This window comes from Pyrus communis, chromosome 10, assembly GCF_041283825.1.
Source record: "Pyrus communis isolate YQ-2024b chromosome 10, ASM4128382v1, whole genome shotgun sequence".
Lineage (NCBI taxonomy): Eukaryota > Viridiplantae > Streptophyta > Magnoliopsida > Rosales > Rosaceae > Pyrus > Pyrus communis.
Genome location: NC_142574.1, coordinates 6,096,133 through 6,122,042, shown reverse-complemented (window position 1 = coordinate 6,122,042; position 25,910 = coordinate 6,096,133). Strand labels below are relative to the sequence as shown.

General features: G+C 35.5%; 1 protein-coding gene and 1 long non-coding RNA gene across 11 annotated transcripts; both read left to right on the top strand.

The window, feature by feature from the left end:
* Positions 1–4,002: 4,002 nt before the first annotated feature.
* LOC137730070 (uncharacterized) lies at positions 4,003–8,440 on the top strand. Of its 8 annotated transcripts, none has more exons than XR_015951831.1 (8): positions 4,003–4,239; positions 4,922–4,958; positions 5,079–5,148; positions 5,299–5,361; positions 5,631–5,742; positions 7,166–7,231; positions 7,669–7,742; positions 8,174–8,440. It is a non-coding gene; the product is annotated as an uncharacterized LOC137730070 (long non-coding RNA). The 8 variants fall into 8 exon arrangements; XR_015951833.1 differs by having other exon boundaries at positions 7,669–7,746; XR_015951832.1 differs by having other exon boundaries at positions 7,166–7,591; positions 7,669–7,746.
* Positions 8,441–19,976: 11,536 nt separating this feature from the next.
* LOC137729665 (uncharacterized) lies at positions 19,977–25,011 on the top strand. 3 transcript variants are annotated; one of them, XR_011068025.2, is made up of 6 exons: positions 19,977–20,272; positions 21,049–21,484; positions 22,936–22,982; positions 23,090–24,063; positions 24,323–24,434; positions 24,705–25,011. XR_011068025.2 is itself a non-coding variant. In XM_068468667.2 (5 exons), the coding sequence occupies exons 2-4, from the start codon at positions 21,169–21,171 to the stop codon at positions 24,038–24,040; spliced, it is 1,314 nt and encodes a 437-aa protein (XP_068324768.1). In that variant the 5' UTR covers positions 19,977–20,272; positions 21,049–21,168; the 3' UTR covers positions 24,041–24,063; positions 24,323–24,669. The 3 variants fall into 3 exon arrangements, 2 of the variants coding, with proteins under 2 accessions (XP_068324768.1, XP_068324769.1); XM_068468667.2 differs by lacking the exon at positions 24,705–25,011 and having other exon boundaries at positions 24,323–24,669; XM_068468668.2 differs by lacking the exons at positions 19,977–20,272; positions 24,705–25,011 and adding an exon at positions 20,523–20,799 and having other exon boundaries at positions 24,323–24,669.
* Positions 25,012–25,910: the final 899 nt, after the last annotated feature.

Below are 25,910 nucleotides of genomic sequence, written 5' to 3'. Positions count from 1 at the left end.
TTCTTTGAGTGCATGGTAGATATTATATATCTACAGCGTGCACTTGAAGAACTGTAAGGAGATGCTGCCGAAATTTTACCACATCGAAATTTAATCCAATGAAATCACAAATTACAGAACATAACTGTGCATTCCTAAATGGGATAGGGCCCTTACCGAAGGCATAAGGTCAGGGCCGATCTTGAGTTTTTCGGTACCCAGGACGAAGGCTCAAAATGTGCCTCTTTTCAATACACGAAAATGTATTCAAAAAAGAATATTTAAAGACGGCTGTAACCCAGTAAAAGCTAAAGGCTAGGTGCTCACGCCCAAATTATATTACTTTAAAAAATATACAATTGGGGGACAAAGTAGCTAAACCCCGATAATCAAAAGTAAAATCTTATATAACCACTCCAAGCAAAACTCTATGAAATTTCAGCCTCTATGAAATTTTCTTCTTGCACTTTCTGAAGCAAAATCATCAACTATAGCATAATACTCCAACTGTTCAATCTCATCACATTCAATGCATAAGATTGCTAATCAATTTTGCCTAACATTCTAACATATATTATAAAAAATTAGTAATGGAAACATATCAATTAAAATTTCATCATATATTTTCAAAATTACCTATTCGCCAGTCACCACTCAAAGTCTCAAACTTTGATGCTTTTGCAGTCTCGACATGACTCGATTGTTGTAGTTTGCAACCCTGATACACATTAAAACTAATTTTTAAAAAGCAAAACCAACTTGAAAAAATTGAAAAAAAACAAAATTCGGTTTTTAATTTGGGCAGTGGCAGACAACAAAGTGGAAAAAAAAAAAATATTGTTCATTACCCTGCAAAACCAAAAAATAGGAACTGAACGTTTCGCACCGTCATGGTGTTGGGTGTTCGATTTTCGAATGGAATTGGATAACTTGAAGTCTGAAAAGAAAGGCCAATAAGGGGACTGAATCGACTAAAATTCTGGAACTCGAATTCGTTTGAAATTCTGGAATTTGAAGGACTGGCACAAGCATATAATTCTGAAAAATCTGGAAGAAATTCTTTGTTCTTAAGAACTCATTTATAATCCTTTAATCAAATTAAAGGCTTCAAGCTTCAAACATGGAATTTGATCCTTGGAATTGGAATACGCATTAAAGAACCAAGAATTTCAAAGCGTCCAAGACCAGAAGATGAAGTGGTGGTCAACAAAATGGTGTGCACTGTATCATTTTTGTTTTTTTTTTTTTTTTTTGCCTAAATAATTGGGATTTTTTTTTGGTGCCTCCTTAAAATTTTGGGCCCTGGACAGGTGCCATGTTGGCACTAGGCTTGGGTTAGCCTTGCATAAAGTGACAAGACAGTAGTTGAAATTGCTGTAATTCTTGTTTTTTTATTGTGATTGCAGACAAAATGGACATATAGTGGATAGAGAATTAGAATAGATGTGCTACTGAGTACTTGGATGGAATTGATGAGTTCATTGAATTTGCAAGTAGACACAACCTAGGTTCAACTCATATCTAGTGTTTGTGTTGGAGGTGTAGCAACTCAATGAGGGAGACATTCGAAAATGTTCAATTTCATTTAGTAAGAAATGGGATGATGGAGACCATATTTCATCTTCATATGTGACACGAGTAGAGATTGTTGAATCTAATGTGGATCCAAACGAACAAGTTATGGATATTCTAAATGACATTTATCGATAAGCCTCGACCAACACCAATCAAGAAGGGGGAGATGACGTCCTTCCAACCATGGACAGTGAGGCATTAAAAAACTATGAAAAACTATTGAAAAATGCCAATCAAGAATTATGTCCAGGTTGCGAGGACTTTTTGCTGCTCACGACAACTGTGGAGTTAATGCATGGCAAGATCAAGTTTCGTATGTCAAACAAGTGTTTTGATTACTTTTTGGGAGTCATCAAGAGGATGCTTCCAAAGGACAATTGTTTACCTCAAGATCATAAAAATGGCCAAAAAGTGTTGAAGGGTCTCGGATTAAGGTTTGAAAAAATTCACGCATGTGTAAATAATTGTATATTGTTTTATAAGAAGAACAAACAGTTGCATAAATGTCCTGTATGCAATGAGCCAAGGTTTAAAATGACATCACAGAATAGAAAGACCAAGATTCCCCAAAAAGTAATGTGTTAGCTTCCATTAAAGCCTAGGTTGTAGCGATTGTACATGTCGATGCATACTGCAAGCAACATGAGGTGGCATAAGGAACGACGAGTAAATGACGAAGTTATGAGGCATCATGTAGACGGAGAGGCTTGGAAAGAATTTAATCAGATGTACCCTGATTTTGCAGTTGACCCGCACAACGTCAGATTGGGACTTGCCACTGACAGATTTAATTCGTTCGTGATTCTAAACCAAATCCATAGCACTTGGCCGGTCGTCGTGTTTTCTTATAATTTGCCGCATTGGAAGTGCATGAAAAAAAAAATACATGATGTTGACTCTATTAATTACTGAAGATCCAGGAAAGCTCATTGATATTTATTGTGGTCGTTGGTTGATGAGCTAAAGGATTTATGGAAAAACGATGTTTGTGCATACGATAAGTATACTAGGCAGATGTTCACCATTCGAGCAGTAGTGATGTGGACCGTAAACAATTTTTCTGTGTATGCCATGGTTTCTGGGTGGATGACAAAGGGTTATTTGACATGTCCAATATGCAAGGAGAACGTAACATCGTCTTGGCATGCGAGAAAAGTATGTTATCTTGGTCATCGTAGGTGGCTCCCTTAGGACAACGCGTGGTGTTAGAACGATAAAGCCTTCCACGGCACAATAAAGACTAGCCCAAGACCAAAAGAATGGTCCGGAGATGAGATTTTGGATCAAATAAACCATTTAGATTTTGGTCATTTTGGCAAAGGGGTCAATACGACCAGACCAACTACACATCTGAACTAGACGCACAAGGGTATGTTATTTGAGCTCATGTACTGGTCAAAGTTAAAAATGAGACACATGATCAAAGCTCACTTCAATTTAGAATGAATGGGCGTTAGGTCATCCTTGTGGATGAAGAGAGTCAGTACTACACTGAAGAAAGGCCATCTATTTTTTAAAGTTAACCTGGATGGGAAGAAAGAGTTTTTCAACTTTATTTCTTCTGCAAAGTTTCCAGATGGCTATGTTTCCAATATCTTGCGTTGCGTGAATGTGAGGGGATGTAAATTTTCTCCTAATTGATTACTTGGCTGCTAATTGATTTGTTTCAAATGCAAGAAAGGAAAAGGGAACAAACTACTTCAATTATTTAGGATGATATATATATATATGGGTCTCTAATATTATATTTTTATGGTTCAAAAATTGTATAGTTGTTGCAGTTGATCACTCGTCGTCGGGGTGTGACCAATGCACCTCCCGCATCTTCAGCACCTACTACTGTGACCACGAGTGCTCCATCAATTGGGAAGCCTACATTGCTTACTCAGGTTGCTCTTAGGGCATCCTAGGTGCTCACATCATCGACGTCATTAGTGTCAGTTCAGCCGCTCAGTGCACGACGGCCTCACCGTTGGCGCCACCATCCAGAGCCTTCTGATCACACTTCATTCACATTCCCAATCGAGGGTGGGGACTCCCAGCCAAGTAGTTTTTTCTAATTTTCACTATGTCGTATTTTTTTTCATTTTAAAACTATTAGTTTTATGATTGTGAAAATTTGTTAGATTGTGAAAATGTGTTGTGGATGTGAATTACTGTTATTTTACTGGGTTTTGGGAAATTATATATAGGGAAGTGTTATTGGCACTCCAAAAATCTCATTCTACACTTCTCACAAGTGTATTTTTTTCTTTCTAAATATAAAAAGTTTGGAGTGTAAAATGAGAATTTTGAAGTACCAATAACAATTCCTTTATATATATACTAAAAGAGAAAACGAGTTACTGTTACTTCTACAATGTCCTACCGTTTTGCTCTTCAATTGCTCTTCAATTGCTCTTCAAGTCTAGCTTTTTTTGTGTATTACACAGTAAAGCGACGATTTTGGCCCTGTTGTCCAGTAGAAATCTCTCGACCTCTTCGGAAACCAGAGAAACCTAAAACGAGAAAACTCAACTGCTGTGCAACTCGATTGGCAATTTCGATCATGCTTATTACGCTCCACTTTGCGATCTCTTCCATCTCTATTTCATGATTTCTTTGATCTCTACTTCCTCATCTCTTCGATCTCTGCTTCACAATCTCCTCATCGCCTCATCTTGCTCCCAATCTCTCCTTACACAGGTAACTAAATCTCACTTCTTCTCAAATACCCAAAAGCCAAATATTTAATTTTTCACTGTAGTTTGTCACTTAGATCACAAATTTTATTTAATTTTTCACTATAGTTTGTCACTTAGATCACAAATTTAATCTCTTTTAGCAACCTCCAGTTGTCCTCTGCTTTTATCACTCTCCAGCATTCATCAACACCATCAAGTCTCTCTCTACCTCTACCTCTCTCTCTCTCTCACTCTATATCTCTCATATGTTTATACATGTCGTTGTGTATCTATATATCAAGTTGAAAAGTTATTAATTTGATTAATTTTGTTAGGGAAATTATTTGTTTTGGTGATGGATTTGTGGGTTTTAATCATGTTTTGGATCTGGATCCATCTTGCTTGATTTTGTTTGCAAGTTGTGCTTCTTTTTTCGTGACATGTGGATTTCAATGGCGGTCTGTTTGTTTCCCGAGAAAGTAACATATTAACTTCTTTTTTTTTTTTTTTTTTTTTTTTAGGTTTTTTCTTAAAACACGTGACCCAACTTTTTCTTTTCGAGAGAAGAACATGCATTCACTTTACTACGTGTTGTCCGTAAGAGAAACTTACAAGTTAGTTCATTTCATTGGTAATTCATTTTACCTGAAACCTTCTCATGTTATAGTATCTAGCGAAATAACACAGACTTTGTTTTTATGCAGAAACCTTTGGTCTAGGCTTGAAAATCAATGCTGACAGGTAAAGTTATAGTTAGTTATAATAACTTCTTGAATATTCTTAGATCCCAAGTCTATTCGGGGCGGGTAATTTTCTCAGTTACAGTTCATTTTGGGAATTGATTGATTGTTTTGATTTCAGGAGAGTGCAGTGCCTGATCTTTGGGTTGAATCTGTCCGCCTTGCCATTTTCGTTGCAATATCAGTGAAAGGTCAGTATTTCTAAAAAAAAAATTTGTTTTGCTGCATGTCGATGCATGTTAAGCCTGCTTTTTTCCAACCTTAAATACATCCTCTTTTCTAATTGATGAATTGTTGATTTATATTTTTTTTTTTCTTGCTTTGGCTGCATGTTGATGCAGGTTTGTTCTCTGTGATTTTTTTTGTTGGGGTAAGTGATTTGATGAGTCGTGATTTTTATTGGGGTAAGTGATTTGATGCTAGTTTGTTCATGTTATACAAACAGTAAAATCACGAAGACTCTATAATGTAAGCCATTTTAATAGTAGATTGTTTCTAGCCTTATCTAATTGCGAAGGTTTGAGTTTTTATTTTTTGAGTTAAGTAACTGGATTGGATGAAATCAGTATTTAAATGAATGTTTTGTATAAGAATGCATTGGTGGGATTTTTTCCCCAACAAATTAACATTTGTATCTGGTTATGATGAATATGCCTTATACGTTGTGTTGTAGGTTACTTGGGTACGGTATAGGTATTGGAATACATCTTTTGCCATTTGAGGATCCGGAAAACATGCCCAAAAAAGCTGAGCTTAATCCCTAGGATAATCATATTTCTTTCTAGGTAATTAATTATCAATTAGATTCTATTGTCTCCTCTCTTTATGTTTTGAATTCCTCTTGGATTAAATTGTTCTTGCTTCTTATTTTCTTTTTGGGATGTTCTCTGCTGCTTAATTTGTTTATTAATCTTTGAATGTGGAGAAGATTTGTCGCTCCTTATTCTATTCAAATAGAAGAGTTTTTCATTTTTTTTTTTTTTTTTTTTACTTTAAATATGAATTTTCCAAATTTAGGCCTCATGATATCCTGATGATGACATAAGTAAAGGAGTTACTTAATACAACATGGGGTTCCAGAATTTAGGGAAAGGGTGTGTTATCAGTTTTGATTGATTCGTTTCATATATATCTAAATCCAGATAGTACACCTTACACCTTTAATTGTTTCAGGGAACTTACTAGCTAAGTGGCTAAATATATGTCCTTTATCTACTACTTCAATTCCTCAAATTCCTTAAAAGTAGTTATATTTAGTAGTAACTAAGATGCAATTAGGGTAGAACTAGGCAATAATTTGCTTAAGTCATAGACATTGTGATTTGAAAATTGAATTTACATTGGCTATGCTAAATTCCAAGCTTGATCTGTTTTTGAAAGATTTGATTTGGGTTCTTAGTCACTTGCAATTAAGTTTTTGGGTCAGCATCTCCTCTGCTCTTTCTCCTGGTATTTTTTTCATCCCTATTTTTCCTATCCAACTTTGTTTTTTTTTATATATCAACTTTTTCCGTGTTTGAATGATTCTCATCCGCTTTTTTTCTTTTTTTTTGTTCCTATTACTTAGAAGTACATTAACAGGCATTTGCACACAAATACATTTACTTTGAAGCACAGATAAGAAATCTTCCATGCAGGGAATTCAGTCGTTTGGAAGATCAGCTTAACCTGTAATTAGATACCAAGTTTTTTTTTCCTCAATTTTTACAAGTGAAATCATATGTTGGAATTTTCTTGATTAATGAAAGTGTAAATTTGTAGATAATGTCAATTGAAATTTTCATTAATTCTGTCATCAAGATGTCATCTTTAGCATATTTTCTGATAAAACCTAGTTAAATATTTTCTGTTTATTATTCTATTTTATGTCATTTAAGTTCAATATCACAGCTCTCTCGATCGATATGCTTTTTTTTCTTCTGATTTAGGATTTGCAAATGGGTATTCTATTTTAAAAAAAAATTTCCATGGTTTTGAAGGTTTTCTTTGTACCTTCCGATCTTGCATGTAGGTGTATAATTTGGTTTAGTCATTGAGACGAGAAATTTCAACTGCTTCCTTTGTGTTTTTTCTCAAACAAAATGCTGAAATATTTGATTTATAAATGTTATTACGTTGATTGTTGTTCATATTATTTGCTTGCATTTTCCATCCCTATGAATTATTCAAAAAGATAAAATTGCTGCAATTAGTTTGGTTACTTTACAGGAAAGCTTATATAGATTTTTTATCAACAAATTCCACTTTCCAACGCTTCGCTTTCTTCAATTGCAGGTATTCGAATGTTGCATGTATAAATTTTTTTCTCCACTAATTAAAAAGAACCTTTTGTTCACTGGGCAAAAGCCATATTGTTTCTATGGCACAAAACTATTCTTACACAATCAAAGTATCCATATATGCAGCATATACGTTGGAAATAAAGTACAATATAAATTATTTGTGTTTAATTGATTAAGTTCGTGATGGTCATTTGAGGCTATACAAACTAAATTTGTTGTATGTCAACTTAATTTAGGTAAGAACCATGAATCTCTAATCCTTTTCAATTTTTGTTTATTCCAGCTTCACATTATTCTAAATCCATATTTATGGAAGAAAAAAAAGAGTTTCCAACTATGACACTGAAGAAATGTAGTATTCTCTTTCATTGTTAACTTATTAAAAAATGATTTTCTAAGCATTGTTGTTCTCAATTTATTCATTTGCAGTGTAGGAGTTGGTTATCTCATTGACCCTACCCTTTACTGCCCACACAAGTGGTCAACATTCTGAATCACATTTTGTAAGTAATGTCTCAATCTTTGTACATATTCTACACAAATTATTGTATGATGATTAGTGAATCTGCTGAATTTCATAATATTATTCAACAATCTTTTTCACATTGCATTATAAAATTTAATATGTAGGATTGAGCATTGTAAATTTCAATAATCATTTTCTTTTGAGTGATGTATTTCAGATACTGTCTCCTCCAACTAAGCTCTTGAAAAGCTTTTCTATAAAACTTATAGTTGTTTGAAGTGTTTTATTCATCCTTGCAATTAATCTCATACATTATACCTAATTTCTTAATCCTCTACCAAAATAAGCAAATCATTTTAATTAGTTTAGGTCAGATTATATGAATTTTGAGGTTACTATTTTAATTGTTAATTACCCATGTTTCTAACAGTGCATTCCTCTTTTTTAATAAATGTGTTTCGTTCTTAGATCTAAAATGTAGTTTACAAGGGAAAATTCATGCGCCACTAATCTACCACAACTCAAAGTTAAAGATCAAGAAGAGTTGATGAAAGAAGCAGTGACAAGCATCTTACAAACGTCTCTCAGTTTTTATTCAACAATCCAAGCGTATAACAGTCATAGGCTGGAGATTATAGGCGTCCCATGTTTCTACTCCCGGGTTTGGTAAAGCAGAAACTTATATTTTGTTTTACAGTTAACTTGGTTTAAATTTCAGGCGTTGTGGCTTTAGTATTTCCCAGTCTGAGTTCTCTCTCTCTCTCTCTCTCTCTCTATATATATATATATATACATATATATATATATATACATATATATATAGATATATATTGTTATAAATAGTTTAAAGTTAGAGAAATAACCTTTTTAATGGTAGGTGTAAGGTAGATGTAAAATGCCACACTAAAACTATAGCACAAGAGGATAACAAATAAAAGGCAGAGAAATAGATGATGTTACTGATATTTTTCTCTCGTTCTCTTCTTCTTATATTTTCTGTAACTTGAAAACATACGGAGTGCTCTATTTATAGAGCAACTCCAAACTGATGCATTAACTTCATTTTGAAACTTATGACACTTCCTTTGACAATACAATTCATATTCAACTTTTACTTTGCATGGGCATTGAAAACTTCTGCCCATGCTGAAGACTTTTGCTAACATACTGTGGGCATTCATTACCCACCAGACTTTTCAACACTCTCCCTTGGATGCCCACATATCAACATGAGTTGCCTCGTTAAAACCTTGCTTGGAAAAACCCAGTGGGAAAAAACATAGCGAATGAAAAAGAGTACAACTTTTCCTGGATTGTTGATATAGTGTCAAGTATGCTTATGTTGCCTCGTTAAAACCTTGATAGGAAAAACCCAGTGGGAAAAATCCTAATCGAAGGAAAAATAGTACAACAAGCATGTATCATGGATACTCCCCCTGATATGTATCTTCCCCTGATTCCGCATTCTCCAAATTTAGCTATTTGGTAAGTCAACGTAATCCGATGCCTTGCATTAACTTCTGAAATGTGCACTTTGGTAGAGATTTGGTGAACAAGTCTGCCACATTTTCATTTGAACGGATTTGTCTGACTTCAATAACTTTAGCCTTCTGAAGCTCATGAGCACTGAAAAACTTTGGAGATATGTGTTTAGTCTTATCGCCCTTGATGAATCATTCCTTCATTTGGGCAACACAGGCTGCATTATCTTCATGGATGACAGTTGGGTTGTCTGTCTTCGAAGCTAGACCGCATGAATTCCGAATATGATGGATCATTGATCTTAACCAAGAACATTCACGACTTGCTTCATGTAAAGCAAGTATTTCTGAATGATTTGAAGATGTAGCAACTAATGTTTGCTTGGTTGAGCGCCATGAGATTGCTGTATCTCCATTCTTAAACACATATCCAGTTTGTGAGCGAGCTTTATGCGGATCAGAGAGGAAACCAGCATCTGCATATCTAGCAAGGACCCATGTCTGTTGTCCCACGAAGGTATCGCAATACATCTTTAATACCCCTCCAATGGAAAATTGTTGGAGCAGAGCTATACCTTGCTAATAAGTTAACTGAAAAAACTATATATGGTCTAGTACATTGTGCTAAATACAACAAAGCACGTACTGCACTCAGATATGGTACTTCTGGACCAAGGGCCAGTTCATCATCTTCTTTTGGACGAAATAGATCTTTCTTAATGTTCAAAGAACGAACAACCATTGGCGTGCTGAGTGGATAAGCTTTGTCCATACCAAATCGCTTCAGAATTTTTTCAATGTAAGCTGATTGGTGGACCAAAATTCCACTAGCACAATGCTCGATCTGCAGGTCGAGACAATATTTTGTTTTCCCAAGGTCTTTTATTTCAAATTCGCTTTTCAGATATTCAGCAGTTTTATTGAGCTCTTCAGGAGTTCCAACTAGATTCATATCATCAACATATACTGCCACTATAGCGAATCTAGAATTGGATTTCTTAATGAACACACAAGGACAAATAACATTGTAGATATACCCTTCTTTGATCAAATACTCACTGAGACGATTATACCACATTCGTCCAGATTGTTTCAAACCATACAATGATCGCCTTAATTTGATCGAGAGCATACCTCGTGGTTTATTACTTGTTTCAGGCAACTTAAGTCCTTCTGGGACTTTCATATAGATGTCAGTATCTAATTCTCCATATAGATACGCAGTGATGACATCCATAAGTCGCATGCCAAGTCTTTCTGAAACCACTAAACTTATTAAGTAACGGAACGTAATTGCGTCCATTACAGGAGAGTATGTCTCCTCATAATCAATTCCAGGTCTTTGAGAAAAGCCTTGTGCAACAAGTCGTGCTTTGTATCTTGCGATCTCGTTTTTCTCATTGCGCTTCCTTGTGAATACCCATTTGTAACCCACGGGGTTTACACTAGGCGAGGTTTGGACTACTGGTCCAAAAACATTCCGACTTTCCAAGGAATTTAATTCTGCCTGGATTGCATCTTTCCACTTAGGCCAATCCTGTCTCTGTTTGCATTCATCAACAGAGCGAGGTTCAATATCATCACTTAAGATGATTTGAGTGGCTACTGCACTTTAATACACAGAATACTACACATTATTAAACTGACGCTGCACATTATTAAATTGATGCTGCACTTCAATAAACAAATGATGTACATTATTAAACGGATATTGCACTTTAATAAACATATGTTGCACATTATTAAATTGATGTTGAACATTATTTAACTGATGTTGCACTTTAATAAACTTAAAAAAAAAATTAAAAAAAAAAAAAACTTACCATTCTTTGCATTTTTAGCACATTAACCAAGAAGAGTACCAGTATATCTTTCCTTCAAAAACTTATCATCAAGGAACAATATTGGTCTACACCATAGGAATCTTTTAACACAAACTTCAAAAGATATGAATAACCTTTCAAACTGATTACTATCGTTATCAAGTTCTAGTGTACAAAACGATCAATCTTTAGCACACACAAACTCATCTACGTAGCAAGGCAAAAATCCAAATGAGAAAGCTTCATCACCATTAACCTCATTATATGCAATCTCTTTGCCATGCCAAGCTGCATGTTATTTAACATCAAGACCATAATTCTCTTTCATTTCTCTCATAACATCATTTGCTTTAGTTAACAAATTCGAACAAACCTTGGCAACCAACAAAGAGGATAAAATAGAAGGGCAAAACCTTTTATTCTCCATTTGATGAATATGTCTAGTGCAAATATGAATATTATTTAATTTTTTAATGATAAAACAACCACTAGGCTATTGCACAATAACGTGAACATGTCATTGACACCCCTCTGCTAGTTTCTTTGAGCAAACATCAGTAATACGCTTCCAATCATTTCTAGTGAACTTGAAAACAAAACCAACCTCAATAGAGTATTGTGTAAGTTTTCTACGAAACTCAATAGCACCATCTTCATAACTTTGACCTTCATAAGAAATATAACTTTGCCACTCATTTGTTGCATAATTGTGAGGACTGTAAGAGCCATACTTATCCAAAAATTGGTTCTCATCTCCAATACTAATAACTTCACTTATGCAAGACAACACACTACTAGTAAAAACAATAGACATCTCCTTCTAAGCTTTTGAACATAAACATCAACAACTGGATTTGAAATCAAGTTATTCACCAGTGGAAGGGTCTGAATATCTTCATTGCACTCTAATAAATAGTTTAGTCCACCTCTATATAATGAGTATTTCAAGAGAAAGCCTCCTGATAACAAACTAACCTCGAAGTTAATTGAGAAAGCCTCCTGATAACAAACTAACCTCGAAGTTAATTGCCTATACAAATCCTCATAATTAGTATGCATATAAAGTGGCACAACTATTGCACAATTTTCATATACACACTTCAACATTTTAACAATAGACATGATCTACACCCAAAAAAAAAAAAAAAAAAAACATAAAGTTAAACTGATGCTACATAGAAATAATTCGATATATCTATGCATTTTAAAATGTAAATCTATAATCAATACTCCCTAAAAACTGATCATGCATAAATATTTGTAATACAGTGCAACACAAAACTGATGTTACACAAGTATTTCGTTGAAAATTAATGTTTATGTAAAACTGATGTTGCATGCTAATGTTGCACACTTATACTGCATTAGTATTACGTTGAAAATTATTAAATGTTTATGGGGGGTCCCCCCAAAAACTTATGTCAATTGATTATGCACGATTCTATGAATTGATGCTACATAAATATTAATAACCTTCGCCAACCCCCCTCCCCCAACACACACACAAACTAAAGCTAACTGATTTTGCAACATTTTATGAGCTAATATTGCACAAGTATTACGTTGAAAATTAATGTTTATATAAAACTGATGCTGCCTACTTATGCTACACAAGTATTACGTTGAACATTATTAAATGTTTATGAGGGAGGCCCCCCCCCCAACCCCCCTCCCCAAAAAAAAACTTATACTAACTAATTCTGCACAATTCTATGAATTGATGTTGCATAAATATTAATAACCTTCACCAAATACTAAACTAACTCAAAATACATTCCAATTCTAACAAATATATATGATAACTATACTGCAAAAACACAAAAAGAGCTTCAATGAAAAACAAAAGCAGCACAACAAAAAAATCACCTTCGCCAAACACTCGATCAAATAAGGTCAAACTGAATCAAAATCTTCAAAACTAAAAAACCGTGATTGCAAAAAATAAGAACAATCCAAAAAAACTCAATGCGACCAATAAAAAAACTGAAAAATCAGAAACTCTTTCAAAATCTAAACCAAAATAAATTTAAAAATACACAACACTTCGAAAATCAAAATCGGAACACATAAAATTCAAAGAGATAAACGTGAGAGACACTTACCTTCGAAGAAAACTTGAATGATTAGAATAGAAATTATGGCGAGAGATAATTGAGGGAGATGATGAAATATAAATCAAAACAGATAAACCTCAGAGAGAAAGAAAAATAGCAGAGAAACGAAAATATAATTCGAAAGATTCGAATTACCGCCGATCGCTATTTAACAGAATACGGGAACTCCGTTTCTAACGTAAAAACCGGACATAACATCATCTTACGCAGGTTTTAAAAATGTCCATTCTTGAAATGTCAAAAAAATGTTATCTCAATATATAATTAAGTATTGAGAGTATACTAAATGTAATTTTTCCATAAAATTATAGGTATTTGCTTTTTTTTAGTTTTAAAATAAGTAAAACAATAAAAAATAGAATTGACACAACTTTAGGTGTGTGGCATGATACTCGTGATTAATTATGACACACCTTTTAAGTGTGTTGCATGAGACTACTGATAGTTAATTATTAATCTGTTTGCAACTCAAGTGATCAAAACTGAGAAATTTTTTTGCTAATCATATGAAGTAAGTTTGATTTGATTTATATACTACACAAATCTTAAAATTTAAAATAATCTATTGATAATTACTCATGCAATGATAATTGCTCTCATAACTAGTAAAATGATGGTTGGTGACTGGAATATGGTGTATGGGCTAATAAAATTTCGTGGAATGCCAAGTAAATGCTCTTATTGACATTAACAGATGGGTATATCTACCAGACCCCGAATGTTCAATAATTTAATTAGAAATATTTATTTAAGGTTTTAGGCGGTGCATGCTTGTTGTTTTAATGGTGCAACGAGGAGGCTTGAGGCGTTGCATGCTTGTTGATTGTTAAAGCATGGAACCTGGAGGTGGCAAGGGTTGACACGTTTAAGTGCTTGGTCACCTAAATTTCCATACATGTGTGACATTATAGCTTTATAGGGTGCTTATTCTTCACCCAATAGTGGCTACGTGGAAGGTAGAACGCCAATTCAACCTTTGCCCTTGTGACGCCAAAACCATCCAATTAGAAATGCTCCTGTTTAATATTGTGCAAAGAGATTAGCTACTTTGCATGTAGTGCTAAAGTCTTATATGTGTGTATGGAAATGTTAGTTGGGTTGTCTTGTCGAAACTTAGATTTTGGATAAGTGGTTTATGTAATGTGTTGCAAAACCTTTTATATTTCAATAAATGAGAAAACCACGAGCTATTGTGGTTTTTGATCTATTTACAAGTCAAGAATGTTTGATTTTGAAAAATGTTTAGATGAGTATATATACATTAACGTGGAATTGTTGAGATTGTTTATGGAGCATGAGAACTTTAGTATTGTGTTAGCCGAGGGATAAATGTATAGCACACGGAGACATTAGAGTGGAATAGCCAATATAAAGGGCACGTGGTGAGCTATATATTATAAAGGATAACCAACATGTAAAGGGATAATGTGATATGGCTAAAGCATTGATGTTATATATCATATTTCATAGTCTCTATAAAACAGCACACTTGACTACATATGACATGTTGATGGTGGTGGTTGTTACTCATCCCTCACTCTTTTATTTTACAGATGAGTTATTTGGCAAGACAGGGGATAGACAACCTGAGGTTGTGTTAGACGAAGGATTTAAGAGTTTTTATTATTTTTATACACCCTATAAGAATTTTGGAATTATTTTTACAAGAGAAGTTTCTTTCTTCTTTTTTTTTTTTTTTTTAACACTCACGCAATGGGCACTGGTTAATCCTTTCACCGACATCAACAATATTTTAGTGTGTGACTATAATTTATAGGCTCCTGAGAAATGGCACTCTAGGCGGCAAGAAGGACCGGAATACCCGTAGCCCATAACTCTCTGACAATTGGACTTAGCCTTAGTTAGAGGATCGGCTATAACTCTTAGATGATCGGACTTTGTCGATACTTTATTACTTGTCTCCCAAGTAAGGAACACGTAATTCAACTCAATTGGGGATTAGACAAGTAATAATAATCCTAAGAAGATTGGATATCTTATGCTAAATTCCCTCTTAGATAGTCTCTCAATTTAATTACGATTACTCTCTTAAGATCTATATATAAATACTCTAACTTGGGTATTTATCATATAGTTTCTGATGTTGAGAAACTCAAAGCTGACACTTTGGTCAAAGGAAGCCATGGTTACGATTTCTTTAAGTTCATTCACATAAACTATCTGAATTTGTTTTATTTTTAATGGTTTGTGATGGATCAAGTTAATTACATTTGATTTCTTGTAATTTTGATATTTTGTTACAGGACTATTCTTGGAAGTGTTCGTGAGTATTGCATGAAACACGTAAGAGTGTCTAGTGGTAACCGTGAAGAAATCTTAATAGCGGAAAACGATCGATGGACGTCCATAATCATGATCATTTTCTAAATTAACATAAGGCAATGGATTGGGGGTGGGATCAAGGGAAGAGGGATCACATTTCACAGACGTATGCATGTGCCAACACTCAACAAATGAATCATTGAAAAAAAATGAAGACGAGGAAAATGAAATATAAATAAGAATTCTGTAACATGTACGGTGTACCTGCATGTCCTAAATATGTATGGTCTTGATTTGTGGTTAATTATGACCTTTCTCTCTGTGTGCCTTGGGGCCTAGTAGGGAAAGAAAATCAAATTGCTGAACAAGAATTGAAGCCAATTCTAAAGAAGCTAACTTAAACATAAAAGGCTGGCTAACTAATTAAGTAGCTATGAGAATAATAATAATTAAGGAAGACAAATTAATGTGCAAACACTAACAAGATCGATCAATTGATCGACAATTCCAGCTTCTAATGCTAATTAATCGAAATATTGCGGCATTAAGATCCACAATTCCACCGGCAAGAATGAAGCATGCACCACCTCGTGGTCTACCTGATTGTGTCAACAAAGGTATTCCTTAAATTACTTACGAAGCCGACCCTAAATGCAAAACTAGATACCAGTGAATAAATCCAACCCTGATTGCGTCAAACCGAGGTCTACCAGTCACTTATCAGAATCAAATAAGTCATTTGTGCTTCAATTATCTATTGTATATATTCCTAACAGTGTGCATGAGGCTTTAGCTGATCCACATTGGCAAGCTGCAATGAATGAAGAATTGAAGTTTTTGAAGAAGAATGCTACTTGGGAGATCACAGACTTGCCAACTGGTAAGAAGCCTGTGGGATGCAAATGGGTTTACACGGTGACGTACAAAGCTGATGGAACGATGGATCACTTCAAGGCAAGACTGGTAGCGAAAGAGTACACTAAACAAAATCTGGAATCGACCGTGCAGATACATTTGCTCTTGTGGCCAAGATCAACACAGTTCATGTTTTGTTGGCCTTGGCTACAAACTTAACTGGCCCTTACAATAGTTCGATGTGAAGAATGTCTTCTTGCATGGAGATTTGACCGAACATATTTATAAGGATCTTCCTTCGTGGTGTAATGCTCTAGATAAATACAAAAAAAAGGTGTGCAGGTTGAAGAAATCTTTGTATGGTTTGTAATAATCCTCTCGAGCATGGTTTGAAAGATTCACAAAACCTATAAGAGCATTTGGTTACAAACAAAGTAATTTGATCATACTTTGTTCTTGAAAATACAAAATGGGAAGCTTACTACACTAATTGTGTGTGTAGATGATATGGTGGTGACAAGGAATGATTCGGAAAAGTGTGCGACTTGCAAAGATACTTTTCTACAGAATTTGAGATGAAGGACCTTGGATCCCTGAAATATTTTCTAGGGATTGAGGTATCAAGAAGTCGTTCTTGAATTTTCTTGTCTCAGAGGAAGTATATTATTATTTTAGTGCACAAAACTGGCATGTCAGCTTGTATAGCTACACCATTAGAGGAAGGATTGAAGCTTAATGTTGATCCTAATCAAGTACTAGTTGACCAAGGGAGATACCAATGGTTAGTAGGTCATTTAATGTACTTGGCACACACAAGACCAGACCTTGCTTATGTCTTGAGTGTAGCAAGTCATATAGATGTAGTAATGAGGATTTTTACGATATTTGAAGGGAAGTCTAGGCAAATGATTTTGTTTAAAAGGAATAACCTTCTTAGGACTGAAGATTTTACTGATGCAGAATAGGCAGGTTCAGTTGACGATACACACTCAACATTAGGTTACTTTACATTTGTAAGGGGGTAACTTGGGTACATAGAGGAGTACAAATGTCGTTGCCCGTTCAACTGCAAAAGTTGAATATATGGTGTTGGGAGTTGTGAAATTTTATGGCTTAAGCTTTTGTTAAGTGATTTGGGTACAAAAGCATGATCATCTCATGAAATTATTTTGTGATAAAAAAGATGCACGTGACATTGCAAATAATCCAATACAACATTATAGAACAACACATGTTGAAGTTGATCAATTCTTCATCAAAGAAAAATTGGAAGGAAAAATAATTGAGGTACCAACAATAAGAACGGAAGATCATCACCAAGGCTGTTTCGAGTCAAAAGTTTTTAGGTTTCTTACACAAGTTGGGCATGTGTGATAGATATGCACCAACTTTAGGCGTAGTGTTGACTTTGTATTTTAGGTAGGATCCTTAATTGATATCAATCCCATGTAATCTCATGTAATCCCGTGTAATTAGTTTTCTTTCTATTTACGTTAGAGTTGTATTCTTATAAATGCCTCTCATTGAGAAAAATACAAATATATTTTCAAGCATTCTCTTCTGATTTTTGCATTGTGATTTCATGATTGAAAACGAGTTAGTATCATGCCTCCTATTAGAAACAGTAAGCCTACTAACAGCTAGTATCTCTTTTGAGTCTCAAAAAAGGAAAAAAAAATAATCGTTGTATACCTTTCTTCTTGATATTAATTTTTAATCATATTTCATGTAAAAATTGGCTTTTTCATGTATTTGGAGAATTCCTTTTTATTCATATCAATGTACAAAGGCTCGGGAATCAAAGAACTCTAGAGTCCCACTTCTAAGGCTCACCTAGAAACCCCAAATTTTCTTAGTCAGCCATGTCCATATGATATTTCAAAAAAAAAATAAAATAATATAAAATCTCTTTCCTTATTCATAACATGTTTTACCAAAAGACATTACTCATCCAATGATCCCACCCACACACCTTGCAAAAACATTTGATACAATTCCCACGGTCAAAATCGTGTGTTACCTAACATTCCAAACCAAAGTGGCAAAGGTTGCTCATCACTTTTGCTTGTAGCCTTCCCATTTGGTGATTAATCATCTATTAAAATGACACTAATCCCCCCTTGATGTGGATGTTTTTTCTTAATTGCACGACTCTCAAGTCTTAACCGCACACGCTTCTTCTTGACAAAATCACTTTTTGCACTTTAAAGTGGCCACCTCACCGCAACCGAAAAAGACATCTCCTCCCTGCTCCCTAAACTCTCAAGATTCGACGTGTTTGGTAAATACAACGTTATTATTACATTAAGTGGTAAAAAAGAAGTTGAATTAAGCCAAATTGAAAATTCACAATAATTTAGTTTGAATTCGTTATAAACCAAAATCGAACATAAAACTTTTCACTTACAAATGAAAAAAAAAAAAAAATTACTAAACTGCAACGTTAAGTTGCCAATTTAAACACAACCGACGTCGATATTTCCGGTAAAAACGAATATAACATCCACTTTAACTCCACAAAAAGCAAAAGGAAAAGAAGAAATAAAAGGCCAACTGCAAGTACAAACTTCATTTATTTATTATTAAGCAGATAACTCGAACTTTCGTATAAAACTCAAGTGTCCAAATAAGTCATCGTGTTTACACTTGCACCGTCCAACTCTCGTCACCTAATAAATTGTTGGACTTGTTAAACCCTACCTTATATTTTATATATAGACGTCGACCAAAAAAACAAAAGGTGGCTGCAGTGGTTTACAATTGTGCAACAAACAAACTTAAAGATAACATAAGTAAATGAGAAACCATCTACCATAAATTCTGAATGTTGCCGTTTAAATTTTAGGATTAAGTACTGAAATTTTCTAATCTTTTAGTGTTATTTCAAACCAATCTCAATCTTTTTAAACATTCTAAATAAGCACTCAATTTATTGAAAATGTCAGTTAAACTGCAGTTAAATTCTGTTTTTGTCTCAAAATCATTCAAATGTCATGGAAGCATGACCTCCACCAATTAACGGTCACCCACCACCTCCATTAAGCTATTACCTCCAAACTCAATGCACAACCACTAACTTTACTTACAACTCAAGCTGGCAACATCGAAAAGAAGGTGTAACTTTCAATTGCAGTAGTAAACCAATATCGCTTGTTTAAAGTATGATTCAAGCCCCTAAGTTGGACAACTGAAATTCAAATTACATGGTGTAACTTTGTACCTCGGTCATTCAATTTAATTTTGTCATCAATGCTAAAATTAATGGAGGCAGATTGTCTGCCCTCCTGTTTGGATGCCCTTTCCATCCCCTTTTATGTTGTGCAGCCACGGTTAAGCCACGTTAATATTTTATATTATTTTTTTTTATAGAAATAATAAGATAAAAAACAATAAAAATATAAAATGTTGACGTAACTTAACCGTAACCGCCAAACAAAAAAAAAAGAAAGAAAAACACCCAAACAGGAGAGCAGACAATCCGCCTCTAAAATTAATTCACAGGATACTTTGCTGGAACGTGAAAGGCACGGAATGCGTACTACGCACTCTGCGTACCCCATAAGACGACCGCCGCCCAAAATCTTTCCAAAAACTCTAAAGTACAACACTCTCCAGCGTAATCCATCGGGAACTGTTTACTACTGTGTCATTGTAGTACAACCCCGTAAAGCATGCTTTAATTTCTCTAAATTCCCACCAAAAGCAAACACAGTTTATTATTTTTTAATTTTTAATTTCTACAAATCGATCGGTGAATAAACAAAGCGCTCGTTTCCACGCACTTTGCGTCACCAAACGCCGTTAGTCCAGCTACGACGTCGTAGTGCTCAACAGCCACCAACGGCGTTACCAAAACCGTCTAAAACGACCTCGATTCCTCTCACTCTTCTTCTGCAACGAACAACAGGCAGCGGCTGCAGCCTCTCACTCTCTCCCTTTCTCTCTCTAGAATTTTCTCTCTCTGCAACTCGCTTTCCTCTCTCTCCAGCTTCACCTCTCCGGGAGCAACTCGTAATGCACAGCTTGCTTTTATTTATTTTTTATTAAAATTAATTTTTTGAGTATTCTGATTATTTGTTATCCAGTTTCATAATTTAGGGATTAATTAGTTGGATTTTTTTTTTCGAAATATTTGGAATTTTGACTACGTATTCGATCTTTTGGGCATGAAATTCGGATCCTCTGACTATTGTAGTTCCTCAATGTTTACTAATTTTAGGGCATTTTTGTGATCTGTTTTTCCTGCAATTTTGGATTTTAGACTCAATCTTGAGTTCCCTTAGGAGTAGCAGATTGAATCGATATCTGGAGCTCTATATATTTCCCACTCACTGTCACTGTGCTTGTTTGTGTGTGGGTGGGCACAGTTTTGGTGGTGTTTGTGAGTGGAAAAATATGAAAAATGAATCTGTGTTTGTCTAATTTTTGAAGGTGTGCTGAAATCCAGAGATTTATTTGACTGTCTATAAATTCGATGCGAGTCGGGTTTGGTCATATTTTGCGTTCACTGTGAATCCCACCTGGACAAAGGAATAGATGTGAGATTCGTGAACCGTTCTCATTTGGGTAAACTTAATTTTGAATTTTTGTGGTGTCTATGAGGAGTTTGGTTTTCTTCTTAATTTTTCTTTGCTATGTTTTTCGCGGTTTGTAGTTTCGGATACGTTTATGTTTCGTGCTTTTGTGTAACTGAACTAGGGTTTATTAAACTCAATCACTTCCTTTTAAGCTCGTGCTTTGTTACGATAGAAATGATGATGGCTTGGTTCTTCGATTGCAAATTTCAGAAGGAGCAACTTTTTATGGGGTCAGGGTTGCTGCGACTGTCAGTTGAGCTTGAAGTTTGAGGATGCGAGCTGTGGTTGAGGGATTACAATTGTAAGTCAAGAGTTTTTTGTATTTTGAGGATGGGTTCTGCTTGTTGTGTTGCTGCTAGAGACAAGACTGTAACAAACAGAGCTAATAGCGAAATTGTGCATCGTAATATGCGGTACTCACCAACTTGGAGCTTTCGGTGGGATAACCGGGTGGGGGTGGCAGCTGAAGAGACTTCTGTAAGTTGGTTTTCTGATGGTGTTAGCAGAAATGATGGATCAGAAGTTAAATTTGAGTCGGCATGTGTATCTGAGGAGGGAAGTCCACTGGAACATTTTCGAAGACATAGGGCGCAAAAATCTTCAGTATCTGAGGGAACTGCCGGGCATGTCCGGACTCCTGCTTCAGGTAGTTTGTAGTATGAAAACTCTTCTATTCTATTCATATTTCAAGAGTTTTGCAGTGTAAGTTTGAATAATTTTCTTCTCTTCTGAAAGGTTTTCATATACAATTCACACGTTTGGATTGGAGAGGTTACTCTCTTGTTTCTTGTTTACGGGATTATGTCTTGCTAGATTGTACTCTTATTCTTATGGTTGTTCTTGCAAGTTGGCCATGTTTTTTGCATGTACCATATTGGCTTTAGTGTCACATGCATTATGAGACTTCGTCAAATACGAAGACAAGACTTTTGCATCCAATTAAAGTATTTAGGTGGGCGAATGACAAAAACAATATACAACTTTATAATGTTTTTAGTTGCCTGTAATCCAAAAGACAAAGCAGATGTAGTTACCTTGTCTGTACGAGCTCATATTCCATGAAAGGCCACGCTCTGAACTGAGGGTGACTTGGATGGCTATGCATTACAAATATGCACTGATGGAAGGTGAATAGTAATTTGAAAGAAAGGCATTGATGATTTGGATTATAAGTTTTATGTACCTCATGTATGTTAATATGGATTGAAAAAGGCACTGATGGTTTGGTTATTAGTATTACATTCTTTAGATGTTATTACTTTTCCAGTAAATGGCCGTTGGGTATAGTGGCACCTCCTTCCCCTGAAGATAAGGGTGAAGGATGAGTTTCTGGGTTTGATTGCCCACAGGTGCTTCTGTTGTGCTGTTATGTTTTCCAAAATACTTTTTCTGTTGCCAGAGTTGTAGTTTTAATGATAATATCATCATTCCTTATAAATTTCAATGCCAATAGTGTTTCCCATGCTTAAATACAATACTGGAATCTTTGTGACATTTCTTGTCAAAACTGTGTACTCCGTCTTTTTTCTTAGCTTCCATGTCATGACGATCTCCTTTTCCTTGGTGGGGGTTTTTTCATTCCTGTAACTGGCTTATGATTGGGGTAGGCAAAATGAGAATCTTTATGCCTGTTGCCTTGTCTACATTGCAACTAGGGGTGGTGTCAAATCCTGTGGTTCATTACATACTTTTAATTCAATATATTACTTAAATGTTATAGTTTTTTTTTTTTTTTTTCAAATCTTCATGTAATTTCCGGGAAACTGATTATAGAATCATAGGGCCTATGTTGTGAAGCCCTTTGGACTGGGCAGTTTCAGTTTATTGCATATTAGCTTGAGAGCTTAAAAGGGAACATCCATCTTAATTTGTCAATTGTGATAGAAAATGAATAGATCATGTTACTTCCTGCTTAACATTGAGTTAAATGTTTTTCATTTTTCCGGATGGTTTATAGGGAAATAGAATAGTATGGTAGTTTATCTTTTTTAAATTGATGATCTCCTTAAGATTTCTCTTTAGTTTAATTTTTCTTTTCTATGTAAGCTGTTTAGCATGACATGTTTTATCTGATATATATGTATGTTTCTATTGCAGATCAATCCATTTCAAGAAATATTTCCATGGATGCAAGTCTTGAGCAGGTAGATGTTATGCCAGGGTGGCACTTTCTGCTATGATTTAAGCACCATTACTTTGTATCATCCCATGATTGTGGCATTTACTCCCTTAACTTTCATTATGTCTGTAGGTAAAAGAGTCAGAAGAATCCCCTACTGTTTCATATCCATCCCCAACAAAATTATCAGTTTCGTTGCCTTCTACTTCATCCTTGTCGGCATCCCCTTTGTCATCCCAGAGTCACCTGCCTCCTCCGAGCTCAACTCCATTGAGGTGGCCCCGCTGTTCTCCAGGACATCAGCTATTAAGGCAAGTATCTGATGGCCGAGTCCCAGGAAACAAGTCACCCAACAGCTTCTCAATTTCTGAAGATAAGGCAAGGCCTCCCTCATGGAGCAATGAATCTGCTAGGGGCTCCCGTGGTGGTTCTTCTGATAGTTGGTCTATGAATGCATTTTCCGAGCTCATGGCCACATCTAATAGAGAAAGGTGGTCTTTTGATAGCGAGTCCTTTGGCTTTAATCGTGAAAAGATAACTAGATCCAGTAGCAGAGTTTCAGCTTCACCCTCTGTTGATTCGCAGACGTGTGGGGTTTGCTCAAAGCTTTTGGGTGAGAAATCTTCATGGAGCAGCCAAAAGATTATTGCAACCAATGAGCTTTCTGTGGTTTCAGTGTTAATTTGTGGACATGTTTATCATGCCGAGTGTTTGGAGAATATGACACCTGAAATTAACAAGTATGACCCAGCTTGCCCAGTTTGTACTTTTGGGGAGAAACAGATCCACAAGTTGTCTGAAAAAGCTTTGAAAGCTGAAATGGATTTGAAGGCTAGAAACAAGAGATCGAGGAACCGGGTGTTAGATCTTGATGGTGATTCTGCTGTGTTTGATCGCTTGAAAAGCACTGGACATCAAGGAAAGGATCCTAAGTTGGGATCCAGTTCCAGCATGAAAAGCTCCTTGGGAAAGCCTTTTTTGAGACGGCACTTCTCATTTGGCTCCAGGAGCGCTCGAGCCCTATCGGAGAATCATTCTACTAGAAAGAAAGGGTTCTTCTGGGCCAAATCCAGCAAGATGTGAGCTCCCACTAAGATGTTTAGGAGGTGAGGACATTCGTTTCTCATGTAATATTGCATGCATCGTTAAATCAGAAAAAATAAACTAATATACTTTTTGGCATACCTTTACAAGTCCTACGCCTTTCTTACACTAGGACCATGATTTATCCGCCTTGTATGTTCGGGATTAGCTTCTATTTTCCTCTGAAAGCCATAAACTTCAAAGCCTTCAAATAGGGTGCGATGTTTATTGTTTTTATTTTCTCAAGGGTTCTTACAGACTCGGTATTGTTATTTTATTCAGATTCCGGTCTTGGTTCTTCTTTTGCAATCTCAGTTGGGCAAAAGGATTGGGAAGAGTGCATTAATCAAGACATTGTAAACATCTGCACAACAGCATCTTGACATTCGACAAGGTTAGATTGTGAAGTTGCACTGTAAAGAAGAGAAGAACGAATTTATATAACAGTTCTTTATAGAAAGAAAAAGATAGTAGAATTGAAACGCTGAAAGGAGCTGTGATCTGATTCTTACTGTTGTACAGATTTTCTTCTTTGCGTGAATTCATACTTGAATTTATCGAAATGAACTTATGCATGTCAATTGGATCCTGGATTTGCTTAAAAGGCAACATGGTTCCTTCCTACAAAACTTTATGTTATGTTGGTGCCGTAATTTTTTTGCAGGTGCTGCCCATTTTAGTTGCCAGATCTTTCTGTAAGTTTTGCCGTTTCAGATAGTGACTGGCGAAATGGTGTGGAGCGAAGTAACATGAACACGGTAAAGTGGTGGAAGAGGCGGGCATGGTTGAGCTTTATAATCGAGTGTTGTTGGTCTGAACTTGTCCGTGCTGTTTCGGGTTATAGCACGTAGTCGGGGGTGTAGTTTTAGGATTTAGAGAACATGTTGAGGAATTGGAATATTACTTGATTTTACAACTTAGCACTCGGTCATCATGACATTCACATGCAACGTAGAGATACCCTTCAACTCGACCCAGTTTTCTTGATGCATTCATGTTGAGAGAGGTTTTTATTTTTTCTCCGAACTCCGGATGAGTTTGGCCCCCCGGCAACTCATTCTATTCTCTGTGAGGTCAGGTAGGTGAAGCCTCTAGCCTAGGGGGGGTGCGTCAAATCATTGATGCAGGGGCCACGGGAGGTGCAAACAACCGAAAACACTCTACACGAAAACCCTGATTCTACTCAAACCCTTCTCACATCCTGAGAAAAGTACTATCCTAACCCTCTCGTTGATACATCTTCAATTTGGACAAGTAAACAACACTGGAGTTGTAAAACCAGGCAATTTAGGAGCACCTTCAATTGCTACTGGCTAGTTGGGCAAGCAAAAAGTCTCTAATTATTTCGCTTAAAAAGGTCATTCATTAGCTTTCCAGCAAAGTGTAGTGTTTTATGGTTTGTTACTCTCAAGTGCACTTCATAGTTCGACGTTCAGACAGCCAAACCATGTTCACTATAAAAACACTCATGTTCTTTTAGTATCTTTGTCCGTACAATCTGATACCAATTCAACGCACTTATATTCTCACAAATATAGTTGAAGCAATTGGACAGTTGCATAAGATCCTAAATTCATAGTGAATTAAACAACCTTGTATTTATGTTCTAGAACCCTAGGCCGATAAACGTTCCTTCCACGATAGTAGTCGCTCAAGTGCAGAAACGAACAACGTATTCGCACGATTGAGCTTGGTCTTGAGTTGGTATGCCTGCATTCACAAGAACATAATTAGCTAAATAGTTTATTGGCCTACTCGTCATGTAGGCTTATTAATTTTTAGGGTCAATAATAATATTGAAAAATGTTTGATATTTTATGTATATTCAATGTAGAAAATACTTACGCCACTTAGTATTAGTACCATAATC